A 19,442-nucleotide genomic window follows, 5' to 3' on the forward strand; every position below is an offset into this window, starting at 1 on the left:
AACTGGAAGATAAGTTGAGACCATTGTGTAAATTTGGTCTTTTTATTAAGTTTACTGACTAAATTGCTATTTTTAGTCAAGCCAGTTCAGGCACCCCTTGCAAAAATAACTCAGAACCACCCAGTACCAGAGGGTAGCCGTGTTAGTCTGTATCCACAAAAACAACGAGGAGTGCGGTGGCACCTTAAAGACTAACAGATTTATTTGGGCATAAGCTTTCATGGGTAAAAAACCATCTGAAGAAAAAATCTGCATCTGAAGAAGTGGTTTTTTTTTACCGACGGAAGCTTATGCCTAAATAAATCTGTTAGTCTTTAAGGTGCCACCGGACTCCTCGTGTTTTTCAGAACACATAACTCCCTAGAACCACGCTTTAATGTAACCACCTAGAGTGGTGCTAGGGAGTTAAAATATCCAGAAAGCCTGCATTTGTTTCAATCTGTCATACTCAGCATGGGGATGTATGGTGAAAGCATTGAGGGGGTTATTGCATCCTGGGATTCCTAGAAGGGTGCCCTGGCAAACATTACTACACACATGTTTGTCATATCTAAATTATTAAGCAATTGAATTTAGCAGTAATGACTATGAATTAACCATCTGTCAAAGATAAGAAATGTCTACTTTAACCCACAGGCTGCCATAGATGCCTTTATGTGGTGCCCACAACATTCCTTTGGTTGCCAAAATGGAAAGTGGCAGCAGCACAAAAGTTAACTGAGGGGGATACATTCCCTTCCACATTCTGAGAGATTGTTTCAGCCAAGCTTTAGCAATAGACTAGGAGTCGTTTCTGCAGATTGTTTTGATTGTGAGAAAGAATGACGTCTTTAGATTGCAAATAATTTTGAATATTTCTCCCTTTTTAAGAATCGGGGGAGTTGATTTTTAATGTTACTTGAGATGTGATATATGTTGTATAGAAGGTTAAGAATTTCTGAGGCCTACTGGGCCCTCAGTATAAATTTTCCTTTCCTTCATTTCCTTCCTTGTCTAAATGAGGCAACTAAGCCTTTTAAAAGTAGGGTATCACCACCTCCAAACAACATTGGAGCGGTCTGATACCACTTGAGTATCAGATATTTACTTGCCCATCTTGTTACTTCACCAAGTCAAGAAGTTGAATTGCATACTCAATACCAGAGCAAAATTTCCATAGAAATGAATGGAATAATTCATCCTAAAATAGACAGCAACTACTAGTCGATGACATCAAGTCATTCATTCATTATATATAATTATTTTTACTCTCTGCTTTTTACTCTAGGGGAACTTGCCTCCTTACACCTATTCTTTAACCTATGTTCTTTCACGCAGAACCTTCCTTAAGGTTTTTCTACATACATTATTAAAAAAAAAACCACCAGTAATTGTGTCACAGATAAACTATGCACTCTGAGCTGAATGGCTTGTGTATACACAATTGCTAGTTCTGGTAAAAAGAAAATGGGAAAACCTTTTTATTGATATTTTCAACAAAGTTTCCCATGTTTTGTCAGAAAAGTTTTATTGTGACTTGCACAATTATTTTTTAATCTATTTAGACAGTAAATGCCTGTAGAATGGTAGAAATGCACTTGGTTCTGAGGTAGTTAGGCATCTTTGTTCCTACAATCAAGATTTGTTTACATTTTCCCATCCTCTAGTAAAATAATCAGGAGTGCTTTAAGACTTCTTTGTCTTTACAGCTTATATGAACTTCCTTATAAAATTTCAGAATATTTAACACATTTCTCTTGGCAGGAAAAACAAAAGCAAGAGCTTTAAGTGGCTGCTGTATCTAAAATTGTTTGTGTTTCTGTGTTCCCTGAAAGTACAGAAAGTTGTTTACTTATTGCTAATACCTAAAATAATTACATTTTTCACATGTGTCTCTTGCAATACCTACATATAGGCACAAGACCTGATCATCAGCTGCACTGAGGAGAAAATGTGGGAAGGTTTCTCTCTTCTCTCCCAATTGTGAGGCTGCCAGGGTCTGAAACAGAATTCAGAAACTTAGAGCAGTTACTTGGCTGCTCCAAGTTATGCCAGCTAGAGTGCTCACATAAATTGCCACTCTGTATGTCTTTATTGGAGGAATCCTCAACTGCCTGTTTGAGATAACTAAGGCCCTTTTGCACAGCTGGAGCAGGGTTGAGGATCTAGCCCAGGGTCAGAAAACAGGATGAAGCAGCTAAGACTTCTCATAAAATTCTCTTCTCCTATGTCAAATCTCTGTTTTGCGGCTACTCAAGAGGAATTATGTGTCTGCATTTATTTATCTAGATAATTGTCCAGAAGATCCTTCTTCAAGTTCAGATCAGATTTTCTTTTTTCTTCATCTCACATTTACAGGGTTGCTTTTCTGCTGCTCCATGACAAAGCTGCGATAGAACATGTGGACAGTGTAAAAAGAAACATAACTTTTCCTCCCTAGTTTGTAGTGAGTATAGGGGGATCATGTTGCTAGTGTTTTAAAGATGTCCCATATTTGGTACATAAAGTCAGTATAGGGTGGATGTTGTTGTGTATTTCTGCAGTATTCACGTAATGGATCCTACATTGTGATACCAATATAGGATTTTGTACTCTGTATGATTTTTGTATCAAAAATATTGTATGATGCAGTTCCTTTATAAATAACCTTTCCTTATATTTTCTCCCTACAATCATCCTTCTATTTCCTTGAAATGTAGGTGGTCACCATAAGTTAACAACATTCTTTCTACTCTCCCTACATCTGCTATGTGTTATCTGGTACTCACCTCTGACCCTGATATTCAACACAAGAATAAGAAGAACTGCATCCTATTCAGCTGGCTGCTTGCACTTTAACTCCAAATGATCAGTGGCTGTTGAATTAGCATGTGCCAGGAGCAGAAATTGCTGAGGCAGCATCAGGGCAATTCAAACAGAGCTCTTCCATCTTCTTTTACATTTGGGATAATTAAGCAGGCCTCCAGGAATAAGCATGTCAGCAGAGTATATTTTTAGGGGGGGAAATTTTATATAGACCAGGGTTAGGCTTTCCTGAAATAAAACAAGTCTAATATTGATTTATAACAGGAAGAAATTTGACAACAAAATATTTGTTTTTCTTACTTACTGAGTCAGTACATTGTACATCTACATAGAGAATCTGTATCATTCCCTGCAGAGACATTACTCTCTAAAATATTGGAGGCCCAGGCTCTGGATTAGTAGCATTTTACTCCAGGACTAATCTTATACTTTGATGGGGCTATTCATAGCGTAAGGTGCTATTCACTGTAAGAGTATCAGAATCTGAACCTAAATGTGAAGGTTCCTTTCGACCTTATTCCATCAAAACCCTTCTGATATTCTCCCGACCCACAAGGAGGAATTAGAATGGCTTATTTGGACCTTGTTGTGGAGGAAACAGGACTGCTGCCTTGCCTGCCAAGAGTGGAATGATTAAAACTTTGGGAACTGCCCAAAATAGAAACAGAGTCAGTTTGTTTCTCAGACTTTTTGTCCTTTCTTCTTCCTTTGATTGGTGAGGTGTGAGGGAGTAGCCTCTTACAGTCCAATAATCCTCAAACCCACAATCCCACAATTTAAATTATGGCTCTAGTCATACAGTGCTATTTACTGAACAATGCGGTTGACCTATGTGATAATCTCCAACGTCCTGTAGTGTTCTACAAGACCCTCAAACTCTGTTCTGCTATATTTGATTCCCTCTGCAGCTGCTTTTGAAGTATTAAAATGTAGATTTGAGAACTGGCAGTAAGGCAAGGAGTGTGTCTTACTAACTGTTTATGGCTGCCAAAACAAGTCTATCCCGTGGTGGTTGACAGTAAAGCATATGGTATTTATGCAGGTCCCAAGTGCAATAGCTCATTGTACCAATGAGTCTGCCACAATTTTAAAGTGATGGACTCACATCAGGAAAAGCTGTTCTTCTGATGGTGATAGATCAGTGCATCTAGGTACAAGGACATCATCTGGGCTACAAATGTGGGACTACTCAGTGACTCAGATTTTTTTTCTTAAACGGCTTTGCTTCACTTGCCAAGTATATATCTTTATGCATATCTGTATTTATATTTCACACCATTGACCAGGGGAAAATAGGTGCTGAAGATGCTAATTATATAATTACAAGAGTATAGTAAAACCAAATGAAGGATGATGAGGAAAAACTCAGTAGAACTCATGTTAGGAAATAAAAATCCATGTATTACTTTTAGACTGCAAGCTCCCCATTCTATGTACAGTGCCAGCTAGTCAAAGGTGAATTCAGATGACACTGTGAAGGGGTTCTGTTTTCCTGTTCCCAATGTGCGCATGTACATCTAATATATGTATGTTTAAAGTAGGCAGTTTTTTATTTTACCAGCAGATTAAGATACAATTCTTAAACAGGTGAGCTTCTCACCCAAAATCCATTTTTGTTGAGAAAGGACATACTGAAACAACAAGGTTAGCAAAGAATTTTAGAGGTGTTATAAAGGACTGAGTTTGCACCGTGTTAAAAGTCATGAAAAAATCTATCTTTTGGCTCCCTACTGACTCTGCCTATTTTAATAAGTGGTTTGGTTAATTTGAAAGGTAGTTCCCTGAGTAGGAGACTTGGGTTTCGGACATCGCATCAAAATTGTATGTGCTTAGGGAACACTCCTGAAGTGTGTGTGGGCTTGGGGGTTGGCTCTTTTTTCTTCTTCGGAGATTGGAAATTATTTGTGGTGGAATTCTTCTAGTTATGAGTTATTTTTTTACAATTGTTAAATAAATACTATGGACTGATTCAGCCCCAAGTAGCCTGCATTCACTTTTTCTTTCTTATCTGAAAGAGTGTTGCAAGTACTCAAATACAATAATTGTGCCATTTGTTTGTCATGCCCTTTTTTGACTATGGGTTACTCAGTGGATGTCTAAAATTATCCTTAACTACATTTTATAAAGCCCAGAACTGTAATCCTAAAATAATTATCTTGATAAGTGCTTCTCAGTTGCCACCAGGCAATAACTGCATCCCTGTCCTCTTAAAAGGAGTTTAAAATGAAGACACAAATTTCATATTCTTATTTAATTTTGTTGAGAGTAAACTAAGAAAATAATATTTTAAATAATTGCATTCGGGCCCCTGTGAGATATCAGCATAATTTGACGTAAGATACCTTTATTTAATATGCATTTATTGATTAATAAAGAAACACATTCTGTTTGTAAACCAAATGATTGGTCCAGTGGCACAAAACAATAATTCAATGAAGCCTCTAATTCATTAAATTGGAATATAGGGATTGAATTACTAATTTATATTGGTTTTAATATCATGTTATAAATTATACTATTCTAAAATGTAGGAGGAAAATATTCCCCATGACGGTGGTTACCTACAGTTCCAACTAGTAAGGTTATATATGACTCCAGGGAGATGAAGTAGGGGGAGGCACTGGAGATTTTGCAGACTGACATGGTTCCCCAGGAATTTAGTGTAGTGTATGTTGCAATAGCCACAACTTTAAAAATCAACCAATTTTTTTAAAACACTGAAAGTTTTGTACAGAAGTCATGGTTAGAAACAGGTAGATATTGGAATACTGGCCTGTGAGATAACTGAACAAGAAGGTCAAGTATTAGAAAAAATTAACAGGGAGAGAGAGAGAGAGAGAGAGACTTCATAACTCTTAAGTGGTTTCAGTTCATTTCTGTCCATCTTAGTGTTTTATTCAGGAAAAACATGCCTTAAACCCCTCATCTTCAGTATTTCACAGCCTGTTGTTCACATCTCCCCTTTTGTGGTCTTTTTAACTAAAGAGTCCCCTGCTTAAATGCCTCAGAAGCTGCTTGGAGAAACCAACAGAAAGTCCACTTGAACGCACACTAGATTATCTCCAAAGGTTCCATATTGCTCTTGGGTCTCCGCTCCCTAGTGCGAGACAGGCTGGAACTCCCTAGATCTCAGACTTCAGCCCTGTGAGACACAGGCAAACCCACCTCCTTCTGAGAACTGCCAGGGTCTCCAGTGTGCCGCTCTTTCAAAAACCTTCTGTTTGTTTGTTACTGATGTACAAAGAGAAGCTTCCTGAGTAACAGGAATATTTAATGGAATCCTTTCTCAGATCCACCGGCAGTTAGTCATTTCAGTGATTTAAGGGGGAATGTGAGGTGGTCTTCCCCTTTGTTAGATCACTCATCACTCCTATGCCTTCTTTTGGGGCTCCACTTCAGAAATCAGTCATGAATGTTCTATTATTGAACAGCGATTACATGCAATAAGGCAAAATTTGCAAGGTTTTAAGGGTGGCCACTAATATTCAAAGAGATGAACATCTCCAATATAAATACTATAAATGGACTGAAGTTAACAAGAATCTATGAAATGGCATGAGAATGTTGATGAAACAAGAAAATCACCAGTAAAATGGCACCATAGGAAGGATACCACTATGATGAGACTATTTTAAACCGCAGGAAGGCTCTCTTTCTCTCTAGCATACACATTCATTTCTTTCTCTTGATTTCTGGTTGTATTTTGGGTCATCTCTCATCTGATTCACAAAAGGAAAGAGCAAGATTGTATGTAAACTATCCAGGTTTAAATTTGACATTGTTTCAGTCCTTCATGGGGAGAGGAAATTCAAACTTCCTTTCGTAGTTAGATGAATGGGCTCAGCCTTGCCAGGATCGTAGCACTGCCTGAGGGTTGCTGAGCTCTCACATCTCCCGGTGAAGTCAGTGGGAACTGAGGGTGTTCATCACCCCTGAGGAGCTGTTCATCACTTGCAAGGACTGGAAGCTAAGACTGATTATTTTTTAAAATGGGAAGTAGATTTACATGGAGCATGAACCCCTAGTTGTGACACTGGTATGGCAACTATTGTGCTAACAGAGAGACATACACCCCACAGATCCAGGGTTCACTGACCACAGGAACATTTTTTGAGTATAATATTCACAGAGGACATGACTCCCCGTCTAGCTCATGGCCAGAAGGAAATGTCTCTGTTGGTCCAGAACTACAGTGATGCACTCAGGTAGGTCACGGAATGGTCAGAATCTAAAAGAGACATACACAACAGACTTTTGCTACAGCACCACTTTTTGCTCACCATGTAGAACTTTTAATAGTAATACTCCTGACCAGATGACGTACAATGCATTGCCTTTTTGTGCCCAGTTTTTCAGTTTTAGTGAGAGAGTGGCCTTGAACAGTATTTTCTAACATGTTAACCTGCTCCATTGCTGATCAAACTGTAAGCAGGTTTTACACTTGAGTGGGCTGACATGTCTGGGCTTTGTTCTATGTGTACATCTTGGGTTCATGATGGGGGTTTCTAAAGCCATTGTTTGTGAAGGATAATCATTTTTCCCTCCAAAGTCCTATCGAGTACTACAAAAATACATGATGCTTTTTTGAGGGCTTTATCTCACCAAAGCTGCATAATATATATTTTCTCCTGAGAATGATGGTTAAACACCATAAACCTTGATTATTTCTAAAGGCTCAGAGAGGCTCCACGATCTTGAGCCCCAGTTTAAGCTGATTGTCCATAGTGAGTTTCAGGCTTATCTTTTTGTGCCTTATTGACTTGAGGAGTATTTAAGAGTGTTTGCATAAAATAAAAACTATAAATGCAAGAAAGGTGCAAATTATCAAATGTGAACCAGATTCTGGAGTAACAAAGCATTCACTTTTCATAATTGATTTGGCCCTGTTGTTCTTTAATTCTGCCAGGGAGATGATGCTAATATGTTTTATATTTATTTTCCTGGTCAATATAATTTTAATCAGTTTTCTTACTAAATGACTGTTTTTCTCTTAGAGTTCTGATAATCAAGATAGAGCAAGATGCAAAGTATGTACAGCTGAGGTAAGTCACTCAACTGTTCTTTCCATGTTTTCAAAAAGTACTGGATTAATGGAGGAAATTAACAATTTATAACCCTCATGTGAAAGGGATTGTAGTCTAAGTATTTGCCTATGTGTGTACTGAACTGCATGTCTAAATATACGGTATATGTGTACTATACTCAATGGTTCTTGAATATTTCCAGTCCATGCATCCATATTAAAAATGTAATTAACGTTGTGACCACTCTCCCTCCATCCTCTCTCTGCCAAAGGACAAGCCTGCAGGTCTTTAACTGTTATCCCAACACACACGATATACTGTGATCTGATCTCTTTCCTTTGCTACAGTTCTTGATGAGACCCCCTACCTTTTGTGGATGTGCACGCTGCTGCTATCCACTCCAGTCTGCCTCCTTCTATCATAGACAAACAGCAGTGGTAGAATTCCACAAAGTAATACAGGTGCATTTGTATCACCGGAATAAACTCTCATTGAATGTTCATGTCCGGCCCAATTCTCTGAGGTGCTTCCATTGAAATCAGTTGGATCAAGCATATCTTTGGGATGTGACACTGTTACTAGCCTCTTGCAATTATACTAATTAACCCTTTCATGTGTGTCACATAAACCATAGCTACCATTATCTTTTGCCCTCCCGCACATCATTCCTACCCCCAGCCAATTCCTCACTCTCCCAGGTGTTGCTCTAAAGTGGCTTTGCTTCTTTTCAGTTCAGCCACATGCAGCCCTGTGTATTTGGCGCCCAGATGTCTGAGAGTCCTCTATCCCCGATTCCACTCAGGATCAAACAAGGCACTATTATGTATGGCATAAGGAATATTGCACTGCATCCAGGATAGGGATGCATCAGAATGTATGTATCCAAGTTGAAAACGATGAAGCCACTTTGAATGCGTAAATGGTATAGTGAGTTGTGGCAAGAGTAGAGGTAAATTGCCCATCATTTTAATCCTTCTAGAGTTGTTTCCATTTTAGCAATAGCATGATAAATCCATTATCTTTTTAAGCTTCACAGTAGCTGGACACTTGGGAATAAATGTGCTCCAGCTAGCACAAGAAGGTGGAAACTGTATCTTCCTGCACCAGTGATGGTTATTGTGCCAAGGGGGCATTTATTCCAGGGGAAGAGCAGAAGGTATTTCACCTCCACCTTCCCCAGTGATTTACACCAGGGTGTGCGGCAGGAGTTCCTCAGGCGCTGAATCCTCCAGGTACCTTGATCTCTCCCTCACAACATACGGGTTCAGTTTTGGGGCATGTTATGATCCCAACTCCAGTGGACTAGCGTTGCAGTCCTTCAGCCTACCTGCCTGCCATCTACTCTGCTTCTGCAGTATCAGATATTATGATGAGGACCACATAAGTACCTAGATCAGGGTTCGGCAACCTTTCAGAAGTGGTGTGCCGAGTCTTCATTTATTCACTCTAATTTAAGGTTTTGCATGCCAGTAATACATTTTAATGTTTTTAGGTCTCTTTCTATAAGTCTATAATATATAACTAAACTATTGTTGTATGTAAAGTAAACAAGGTTTTTAAAATGTTTAAGAAGCTTCATTTAAAATTAAATTAAAATGCAGAGGCCCCTGGACCAGTGGCCAGGACCTGGGCAGTGTGAGTGCCACTGAAAATCAACTCATGTGCTGCCTTTGGCACGTATGCCATAGGTTGCCTATCCCTGACCTAGATAGAATGGAGTTTTTGCCCCACTGGAGCCCTTTGTTATGGACCAGTCAGCTATAATTGATGAATTTGGACCTGGATCTCCATTAATACAGACTCAGTCATTTCTCAAATCCCCCTCTCATTCCCTCATCATTCTGCATGGCAGGTTATAGACTTCAATCAGGGCTCCATAAACCAACAGTTTTTAGATGAGCCCTTGTATAATGGAACTTGGAATCAGAAACCAGGTGCTGCATCTACAAACCTCAAAGGAAAGGAGCTTATTGCTATTGTTCTCCATCCCTCCCTCTTTTTTGTAAACAGTAGTCCTGAGTGAATCCAGCCAAAGGGAAGGAAGAAAGAAGTCTTACATGAAGGGTCAGGGTGACTGCACTTAGGAACTGGTTCAGAGCAATAAAAAATGTTGATAGCTCAAAACAAAAAATAGGAGCAAGGAAAGTACAATGCAAAAGTGAGGTAAGCCTGTGACTCCCCAGTAAAGTTCCAGGAGCCCTTTAGGGGGCAGGTTCCAAGCAACCCACAGTTAAAAAGCAGGTGGCTGAGATGTACACATGAAGGAGTTCTGATTATGCTAAATATAGGGGGAAAACAAAGCTCAAGTGGTTTCTGAAGTCATAGCACCCTTGAAATGGATGTACAGACTTGAAGTTTTCTTGTGTTGTATTCTATAAGCTTGAATAATATCACATTTTAACAGATTTTTTCAAAAAATCAGATACAGAATACCCCTCTGCAGTGTACTTCTATTTTTATCAAATCAGCTTTTTGTAGATGATTTTTGCTATTGCAATTTTAGCTCCAGATACTTATGAACAGCTCAGTGTTTTGACGTCTGATGTCTCAGCCACTGAGCATCCAATTCATTCACATTATGCCAACCTACTGGATAAAATGCTGTAAAATATCCAATAGCATTTTCTCTCACATTTTAAAAATATAAGTAATGGCCTCAGTATCACAGCTATGAAATGCAGCTTTCTGCTGCATAGTATTTATTAAATCCCCCTGTTACTTCACACTAACTGGCAGTAGGTGTTTTGCTATTCAGAAGCCATCAAAGGCTCCTTTCTTGGTTACATCGAGTGAAACAATCATTGTGACAGTTACAGGTAATGGTATTTGGAGGGCATGGCTCCAAGGGTTCATTCTTTTTTAGAATGTTTACCTCACCTGACATATCTATCTTGGATGCCATTGTGTTTATTCATCTGTATATTATTTAAATAAAATTGGGCTAAGAAATAAGATCATAAGAATGGCTATACTGGATCAGACCAATGGTCTATCTAGCCCAATATCCTGTTTTCTGACAGTGGCCAGTGCTTTAGAGGGAATGAACAGAACAGGGCAATTACTGAGTGATCCATTCCCTGTCATCCAGTCCCAGCTTCTGGCAGTCAGAGTTTTAGGGACAAGCAGAGCATGGGTTGCATCGCTGACCATCTTGGCTAATAGTCATTGATGGACCTATACTCCATGAGCTTATCCATTTTTTTTTTTAACCCAATTATACTTTGGCCTTCACAGCATCCCCTGGCAATGAGTTCCATAGGTTGACTATGTGTTGTGTGAAGAACTTCCTTATGTTTGTTTTAAATCTTCTGCCTATTAATGTCATTGGCTGACCTCTGGTTCTTGTGTTATGTGAAGAGATCAATAACACTTCCTTATTCACTTTCTCCACACCATTCATGATTGTATAGTGCTCTATCATCCCCCTAATCTGAACAATCCTAGTCTTCTTAAGCTCTCCTTGTATGGAAGCTGTTCCATACCCCTAATCATTTTCGTTGACCTTCTCTGTGTTTTTACCAATTCTAATATATCTTTTTTTGGGATGGGGTGATGTGATGGGGCAACCATCCCACTCTGGCAGAGAAAGAGTTAATGGTGCTAGGGAGGTTGCACAGGAAGCAGCCAATAGGAGAGAGGCTGCGAGGAATAGCCAATCAGATCCCAGCAGGTCCATAAAAAAGAGAACTGCAGGGCAGACTAGGTCACTTTCTGATGGGAGCCCAGCAAGTAAGGACTGCATCCCTGGAGGGCTGAGAGAACTGTAAGCCCTTTGGACAGAGCAGTGGCTGGTTCCTGGTACTGAGCAGCTGGGGCCCTGAGATAAGGCCAAAGAAGGTGCTGTGGCCATGGGGAATTAGCCCAGAGAAACAGAGCAGCATTGACTGAAGTTACAGAGGAGCAGCAGGAGACTGCTATGTACAGGGTCCTGGGTTGGGGCCTGGAGTATTAGGCAGGCTTGGGTCCCACCCACTTGTCACTGTGGAAATGGCTAGACTGTTGGACAGAGATATCTTCCTCCCTCCACGGAAGGGGAAAACACAGACGATGACCTAGCCAGAGGGCTGAGTCGAGAAGAGGATGCTGCGGTCCTGGGAGCTGAGAGAGGAGCCATACGCAGGAACAGAGACAGAGTGCCGGTCTGAAGACTGCAGATGTGGGCATTGGCCTCAAACTAATCCCCAACATGAGCGGGAGGAGGCACCGGTCTGTTGATGAGGGCTGCACCCCATGACTGATGACCAGAACGGCATGCGGTATTCGTTGTGGGTGTACCGTGGATTTATATAGTGGCATTATGATGTTTTCTGTCTTATTATCTATCCCTTTCCTAATGGTTCCTAACATTCTGTTAGCTTTTTTGACTGCCACTGCAATTTGAGCAGATGTTTTCAGAGAACTGCCCACTATGATACCACTCAAGAAAAAGATCTTGGAAACAGCTAATTTAGATCCCATCATTTTCTATGGATAGTTGGGACTGTTTTCCAATGTTCGTTACTTTGCATTTATTAGCATTGAATTTCATCTGCCATTTTGTTGCCCAGTCACCCAGCTTGGGAGATCTCTTTGTAACTTTTTGCAATCAGCATTGGATTTAACTAGCTTGAATAATTTTGTATTGTCTATAAACTTTGGAACCTCAGTGTTTATGCCTTTCTCCAGATCATTTATGAATATGTTGAACAGCAGTGGTCCAGTACGGAGCCTTGGGGGAGTCGGTTATTTACCTCTCTCCACTGTGAAAACTAACCGTTTATTCCTACCCTTTGTTTCCTTTTTTTTTAACCAATTATTGATGCATGAGAGGACCTTTCCTCTTACCCCCATAACTCCTTACTTTTCTTATGAGCCTTTGGTATGGGAACTTGTCAAAGGCTTTCTGAAAGTCCAAGTACACTATATTCACTGGATCACCTGTCCACATGTTTGTTGACCCCTCAAAGAATTCTAATAGATTAGTGATGCATGATTTATCTTTTAAAAAGCCACGTTGACTCTTCCCCCAACATATTGTGTTCATTTATGTGTCTGATAATTCTGCTCTTTGCTATAGTTACAACCAATTTGCCTGATACTGAGGTTAGGCTTACCAGCATGTGGTTGCCAGGATCACCTGTAGAGCCTTTTAAAAAAAATCGGTGTAAGATTAGCTATCCTCCAGTCATCTGGTACAGAGGCTGATTTATGTGGTAGATTACATACCACAGTTAGTAGTCCTACAATTTCATATTTGAGTTCCTTTAACACTCTTGGGGCTGGTCCACACTGGGGCGGGGGATCGATATAGGAAACGCAACTTCAGCTACGAGAATAGCGTAGCTGAAGTCGACGTTTCCTATATCGAACTAAAAGTACCTACTTCGGGTCCACGCGGCGCAGGCAGGCTCCCCCGTCGACAGCGCTTCCTCCTCTCGGCGAGCAGGAGTTCCGCAGTCGACGGGGGAGTGCTTCTGGGATCGATCTATCGCGTCCAGATGAGACGCGATAAATCGATCCCAGAAGATCGATCTCTACCCGCCGAATTAGGTGGGTAGTGTGGACCAGCCCTTGGTTGCATACCATCTGATCCCGGTGACTTATTACTGTTTAATTTATCAATTTGTTCTAAAACCTCCTCTATTGGCACCTCAATCTGGGACAGTACTCCAGATTTGTCACCTAAAAAGAACGGCTCAGGTGTAGGAATCTCCCTCACCATCCTCTGCAGTGAAGGCTGAGGCAAAGAATTTGTTTAGCTTCTCTGCAACGCTCTTGTCTTCCTTGAGTACTCCGTTAGCACCTTGATTGTCCAATAGCCCCACTGGGATACATCATTCTTTCCATATAAAAAATAGTGGAGAGTGTGAATGTGAGTGAGAAATGGAAAATTCTGGGTTAAAGAAGGCTTGATGTTATCAGATGATTAAATTAAACTGCACAGCAGATAAAAACACAACATAAAATGGTATATTCGTGTATACATATTGTAGATGGATCTGGTGGCACCACCTATTAAGGTTGCCTGACATTTCCCATTATAAGATCATTTACAGTTGCTTATTTTGACAAAGTTTAACCATTTGGGCTGAAATTTTTCATGATGGGTAACTGCCTCAAGGAGAATTAGTCTAGAATTTTTTCAGCCAAATGGTGTAACCGTTTCTTGGAATGAGGCTAGGAAAAAATATGGTGATTGCCCATGTTAATTCTGGTGACTTTCTCTTTGAGAAGCTAGATTGCCCCCATGCTTTAGAGAAGAACTTGAAATTTGGTAGAGAGTGGTCTTTGTGACCGGGAGACTGGAACTGGAGGCTGACCGTGGGAGAGAAGACAGAAACTGGGACTGTGAGTTGAGGGGGAAACTGAGACTGGCTGGGCAGCTGGGAAAGTAGATGAGAATGGTACTGGTTGAGCTGGGCAAGGAGACTGAGAGTAGGGAAGGAAACAGATTGAGTGGGGGACTGGGGAGCCAGTTGGTGGGAAGAGCAGACAGATCAGACGAGGAGCCAAGGGGACTTGCTGACAAGGATAATGGGATTAGACTGGGAGAAGGGGAGATGATCTGGAGAGGCAGTGTGTTACTGGTTAAGGAGACTGGTACTGGGACAAAGAGCCAAGGATGGGTAAGAGGCAGGACTGAGACAGGGGCAGGTTGGAGGAGACAGAACGTTTTGGGCCAAACTTAGTGGGGAATGGATAAAATGACAGGTGACCACTAGAGAACACTCCGTCTCAGAGGATGGAATAGAACCCAAGATTACTGAGTCTCGCCATTCTTCTACTGTCAGAAGTATCTGTGCAACCCACTAGCAAAGTGTGTCTCATCCTTTTCTAGTCCCACATAGAGGATGACAACCTACTACTGCTATCGATTACTCCATTAGCTTAACTGGCAGAAGTCTGTGCAGTGGACCTAAACGTTCCAAGCTTGCTGATAATGTACTATGTGGCCGTCATTATGATGGCACACGATGGAATTTTTGTTTTTTCAGTTTGTATTTTTTAAAACTTAGGAAATTACACTCCAAAACAACATTAAAATGACATTATTAAGATTGCAATGTTAAGCATTCAAAAGTTAGGAAATGCCAGATTTTAAGTTGCTTGTGTGGCCCCCTTGTGTGTATGCATTAGGATACAGTCTGTAATTACACAATCTCATTCTATTTTTCCCACAGGACCCTTGCTTCAATCAGTCCACCAAATGGATGAAGCTCACATAGTGAGCAGCTATTCAGTATTCTGTTTTCTCCTCGTTGTTCAGTGTGTGGCCCCAAGCCTTATTTACTGTACACTAGTCAAACCCTGCTGTGTAAGGACAGAACTACTAATTTCTTTATAGGTGTTTCTCTGATGCAAATCACTGTAGTATGAGTGCTTCATAGATATTCATAAATTTATTTTCATATACCCCTGTGAGGTGAGATGAGATCTTATTCCCATTTTACAGATGAGGAGCTGAGACACCGAGATTAAGCTCAAAAGTGCCCATTAACGATGGGTATGAATTGGAGATGCCTGGGACCTGATTTTTTCACAGGACTTAGAATGATTACTCCTCCCATTTGCTCAGCACTTCTGCAGGTCAGAACCCAGCATCTCAAGTCAGGTACCCAGAAAATGAGGAACACACAAGTAGTGACCACCTGTGAAAAGTATAAGTGACTTTCCAAGCATCACAGGAACTCTGTTGCAGAGGTGGGGTAGAATCCAGTTCTCTATTCAGAGTACTATTCAGCTGCTTTAACCTTTCTTCTTTCAATCCCCTGCCACTAACTACAACAGCTTCCAATTTCTGCAACAAACAGAGCGGTGGTCCTAGAGACATCAATCTTCTTCACTACCCAAACCTGATATACCTCCCATGCCATGGTCCATCCTGTGCACTGAAAGAGGCAGGAGTGCTGTGGAATAAATAGTACGATTGTGTAATTAAAAACGGTATCATAATGCATATATACAAGGGATACAAATTAAGGTCGCACATCTAACCTTAATCCTGGCATTTCCTAACCTTTAAGTGGTTGACTTTGAAACGTTAATGTTATTTTAATGTAGGTTTTTTGTCTGTAATACAGTAGTACAGGGAGTTTTATAGACCAGATTGTGACCTGCTCTAGCATGGGTGAATGTGGGGAGCTGAAGTGAAAAAGGAACGTTCTCCACGCAGTGGCCAGAAACTGCAGAAGCCTCATCATGTGCATATCACTACAGAGATGACAGGAAGTAGACAGGGCCTTCTGTCTCATCCTTCTGCACCAGCCTGCAAATCAGACAGTGTTTTGGAGTAGCAGACTATCTAATCCAAATGGGGGTGGTGCAGCATGCACAATTGCATAAAATGCTGCGAGTGTGTGTATGTGTAGACAGCCAGACTCCACCCAATGACAATAACTACTGCTTCCCACGGTGATCAATTCTCTCATTGTTTCCTTGTGCTTTCCTGTCTGTCTGGCCATCTGTTGTCTCGTCTTATATTTGGATTGTAAACTCTTTGGGGCAGGGGGTCTTGTTCTGTGCTTGTATAGCACAATTGGACCCTGGTTCATGACTATGGCTCCCAGGTGTTATGGTAATACAAAGAACAAATCATAATAGTAATGTGAAGAAAAAATAAAAATTGTCACTAAAAACTGAATTTCAATATCTGTAGGAAACAGGCCTTTCTTAAATATTGAATTGAACTATTAGTTACATAGATTATGGTTTTCTGTAAGCCTCAGAGTTGGTAATAACTATGACAGTTTGCTCTGTGTATTACCCATCTAGAATGCAACAGCGGAATGCAATTTGTTCACTAACTTTGTTTCTTTTAAGTGAATTTAATGTTTTTGTATTTTGCAATTTACTAAAGTGCTAGTAGTTTATTAAAACAGAACATTAAGTTGACCTATATACCTATGTCACAGAGCTGTTGTGAAGATTAATAATTAGATAATGTTTGTAAAGCACTTTTTATAAGTGAAAAGTGCTATAAAGTGCTACGTATTATTATTACAGCATGATAGAGATCACAAAACACAAGTGAATTAGCTCTAGGTTTAAGCCTTATAAGGCAAAGCATACCAGGGGCAAAATAACATTGCAGTTATTTTTCTAACATCCAGCACTTCATTAACTACCACACAGGGTTATATAACTCTGTGAGAATCTAACTTTGTAAAGTTTAGAATCATAGCAGGAAAAGTTCTCACGGGTTTTGCAGACAAGACTTGTATGTACGGCCTTTAAGGTCACTCAGAGTTCCTCCAGCTATGAGGAGCTAACCCCTCCAGTTGCATGTGAGGACGCTGCTGTCTGCTGTGGCTCTCCCAAAGTGAACTCCTCTAACAGGGCTGCTGCTGTCCAGGCCAGGTTGCGAGCACTACTAAATGCACTGTGCCAGATCCTCAGCTGCTGGAAATCAGCGTAGCTCCACTGAACTTAATACAGTTATGCTGACTTCCACCTGCTAAGTATCTCTGCCCCATTGCAATTTAAAGCTCTTGAAGAGCTTTCTTACACAAAGTCCTTCCCACCAAAAGAGTCTCTATTAAATCCTCAAATTCTTACTGTGGGTGGAAAAATAAGAACCATTCCACTGAATCTGTCGCTCTTCCCTTGGACTGAACTCAGAACTTTTTCAGAGCTTGAGAAAATTCAGTTAACTCCTCCCTCCCTTCTTGTTCCTCCTCCTTCACTATCTGTAGCTGGCAGCCTACTACCACAGTCCTGGGGTTTCCTGATAGTAAGGACCCAGAGGACAGGCTGTTCTCTTCAGTCCAGTTCTGCTGATCACATGCACACTATTGTCTTCTGCACCATCCCACGAAAAGTCCAGAGGCACAAAATCCAAAAGTAGCCTCAGTGGCCTAGTCTGGTTACTCGCTGTTTTAGGGAGGAGGGCAATGGAGTTATCACTCCCAAGAAGAACATTGTTGAGGGTGCAGTGGGGGTGTGCATGTGTCACAGCCACCTAATCAAGAAACGTGATAGAATAGTGAGAAGTCAGAGCACCATTCCCGAGGTTATTACTGGTGGGGCTGAACTTCTTCCCACAGAAGTTTGGGTGGAGTCTAGACCTGCTAAGCCTCCCTGGAAGTGTGCTTCTGCTGCTGCAGGATAGGAAGGGGAATGCCCTCCCCTCCATAACAGGGACAGATTATGTTCAGAGGTCCTCAAAAGATTTTCTGTTCTCATAAGTTTAAGATAAGCATCTGAACCAAACATCTGGAAGAGGTTTAGCCATCACTAGTTCTACACTGCTGTGTCTCTTCCCTCTGGATTTCTGCACTTTCAGGCTGCTTGACTTTTCCACTCTTCCAGGTCTGTCTCAGCTGGAACTTCCTTATATGGAAGCTTCCTCTCTGCAGAGCAGTAACAACTCTTTTACCATTGTCTGGGCTGGCTTTGAGACATGCCCTTCTCTCTCTTTCCTCCGCCACCAAAATAAAAATAAAAAGCAGCAGTCACTGCTGCATTAAAGAAACAACTTACACACACATCATTTAAACAAAAGAAAACATTTACCATAATATTGTGTGCCTCACTGCAGTGTATGCTCCCAATATGGGAAATAACATGGTAATTTTAGAACAACATAGTATTTTTGTTTCCTTTTTGAAGGTGGTGTGTGTGTGTGTGTGTGTGTGTGAGAGAGAGAGAGAGAGAGAGATTTGCCCAGTAGGTGTGAAGGTGTCAGATCTCATGAGTCATGATTTGTAGTGAGCATTGGAGAGGGACCAATGATCATAGTACACACTGGTACCAATGATATGAGGAGATGAATGTGAAAAGTTCTAGAACCTAAATTTAGATGAATAAATTAACTGCTTTTCATGGTAGCTTTCTGTTAAATGTTTCCATTTTTCATATGCTGGGCCAGCTAGATGAAGAGAACTTCAGGGTCTCCAGGTATAGATAAGAAGGTGAAAAAAGCCTATAGAGAAGAAATAAGCTCCACCTAACCAAACTGGAACCAGATGAGACAGAAAACTGACACACATTTTGGGGGATTACTTAGAACCAGGGGGAAAGCTTACAAGTGCTGGGGATCCCTCAGGTTGTATGAAGACATCTGCTAGGGATGTCAGTAATACAAAGGTAACTCTGTATCCAGTAGTAAATGATAGGACAGAAATTATAGTCGAATGGGAGGAGGACAGGTCCCGGAGGCATATTTCAGGAAAGTAACCGTGTCAGAGAAAGGAATTAAACGTAGGCATGCAGCCAAAAATAAAATATATAAATTTCTGTCTGCCAATGAGAGGACCTTAAAAAGCAAAAATAGGTGAACTAGAATGCCTGGCAATGGAAGATGAGCACCTTGATATAATATGCATAACTGAAACATGGTGGAATGAATGGAATATTGTAATACACGGTTATAACCTAGGACAGAGCGGATGAATCAATGGAGTACTATAATACCAGCCTATAAATTATGCAGAATAGGTCTTAGGGATAAGGGAGTAGTGCTGCATCTAAAGATTTCATAGAATCTAATGGGAGAACATTTCTGAGTGGAGAGAGACATTCCGTAGTTTGGCTACAACTTATGTTGTCATTCCTTTAGTATTGTGGTCTTAAATACATGTCAAGCTTGCACAGAGCTTTGGATGAGTGCCCCTTGGTCTGGAGTTATTTTTAAACCAAAATAAATAACAGCATCCC

At 40.7% G+C, this 19,442-nt stretch overlaps 1 protein-coding gene across 1 annotated transcript in view; it reads left to right on the forward strand.

The window, feature by feature from the left end:
- The window catches only part of LOC112109893, a 181,327-nt gene that overhangs the window by 28,212 nt on the left and 133,673 nt on the right, over positions 1–19,442 (forward strand). The window contains exon 3 of the mRNA XM_024204622.2: positions 7,779–7,826. Coding sequence (XP_024060390.1) covers positions 7,779–7,826 — 48 coding nt within the window. The remainder of the gene's footprint in view (positions 1–7,778; positions 7,827–19,442) is intronic.

This window comes from Terrapene carolina, unplaced genomic scaffold (assembly GCF_002925995.2).
Source record: "Terrapene carolina triunguis isolate 2854851 unplaced genomic scaffold, T_m_triunguis-2.0 Scaffold211, whole genome shotgun sequence".
Classification (NCBI taxonomy): Eukaryota; Metazoa; Chordata; order Testudines; family Emydidae; genus Terrapene; species Terrapene triunguis.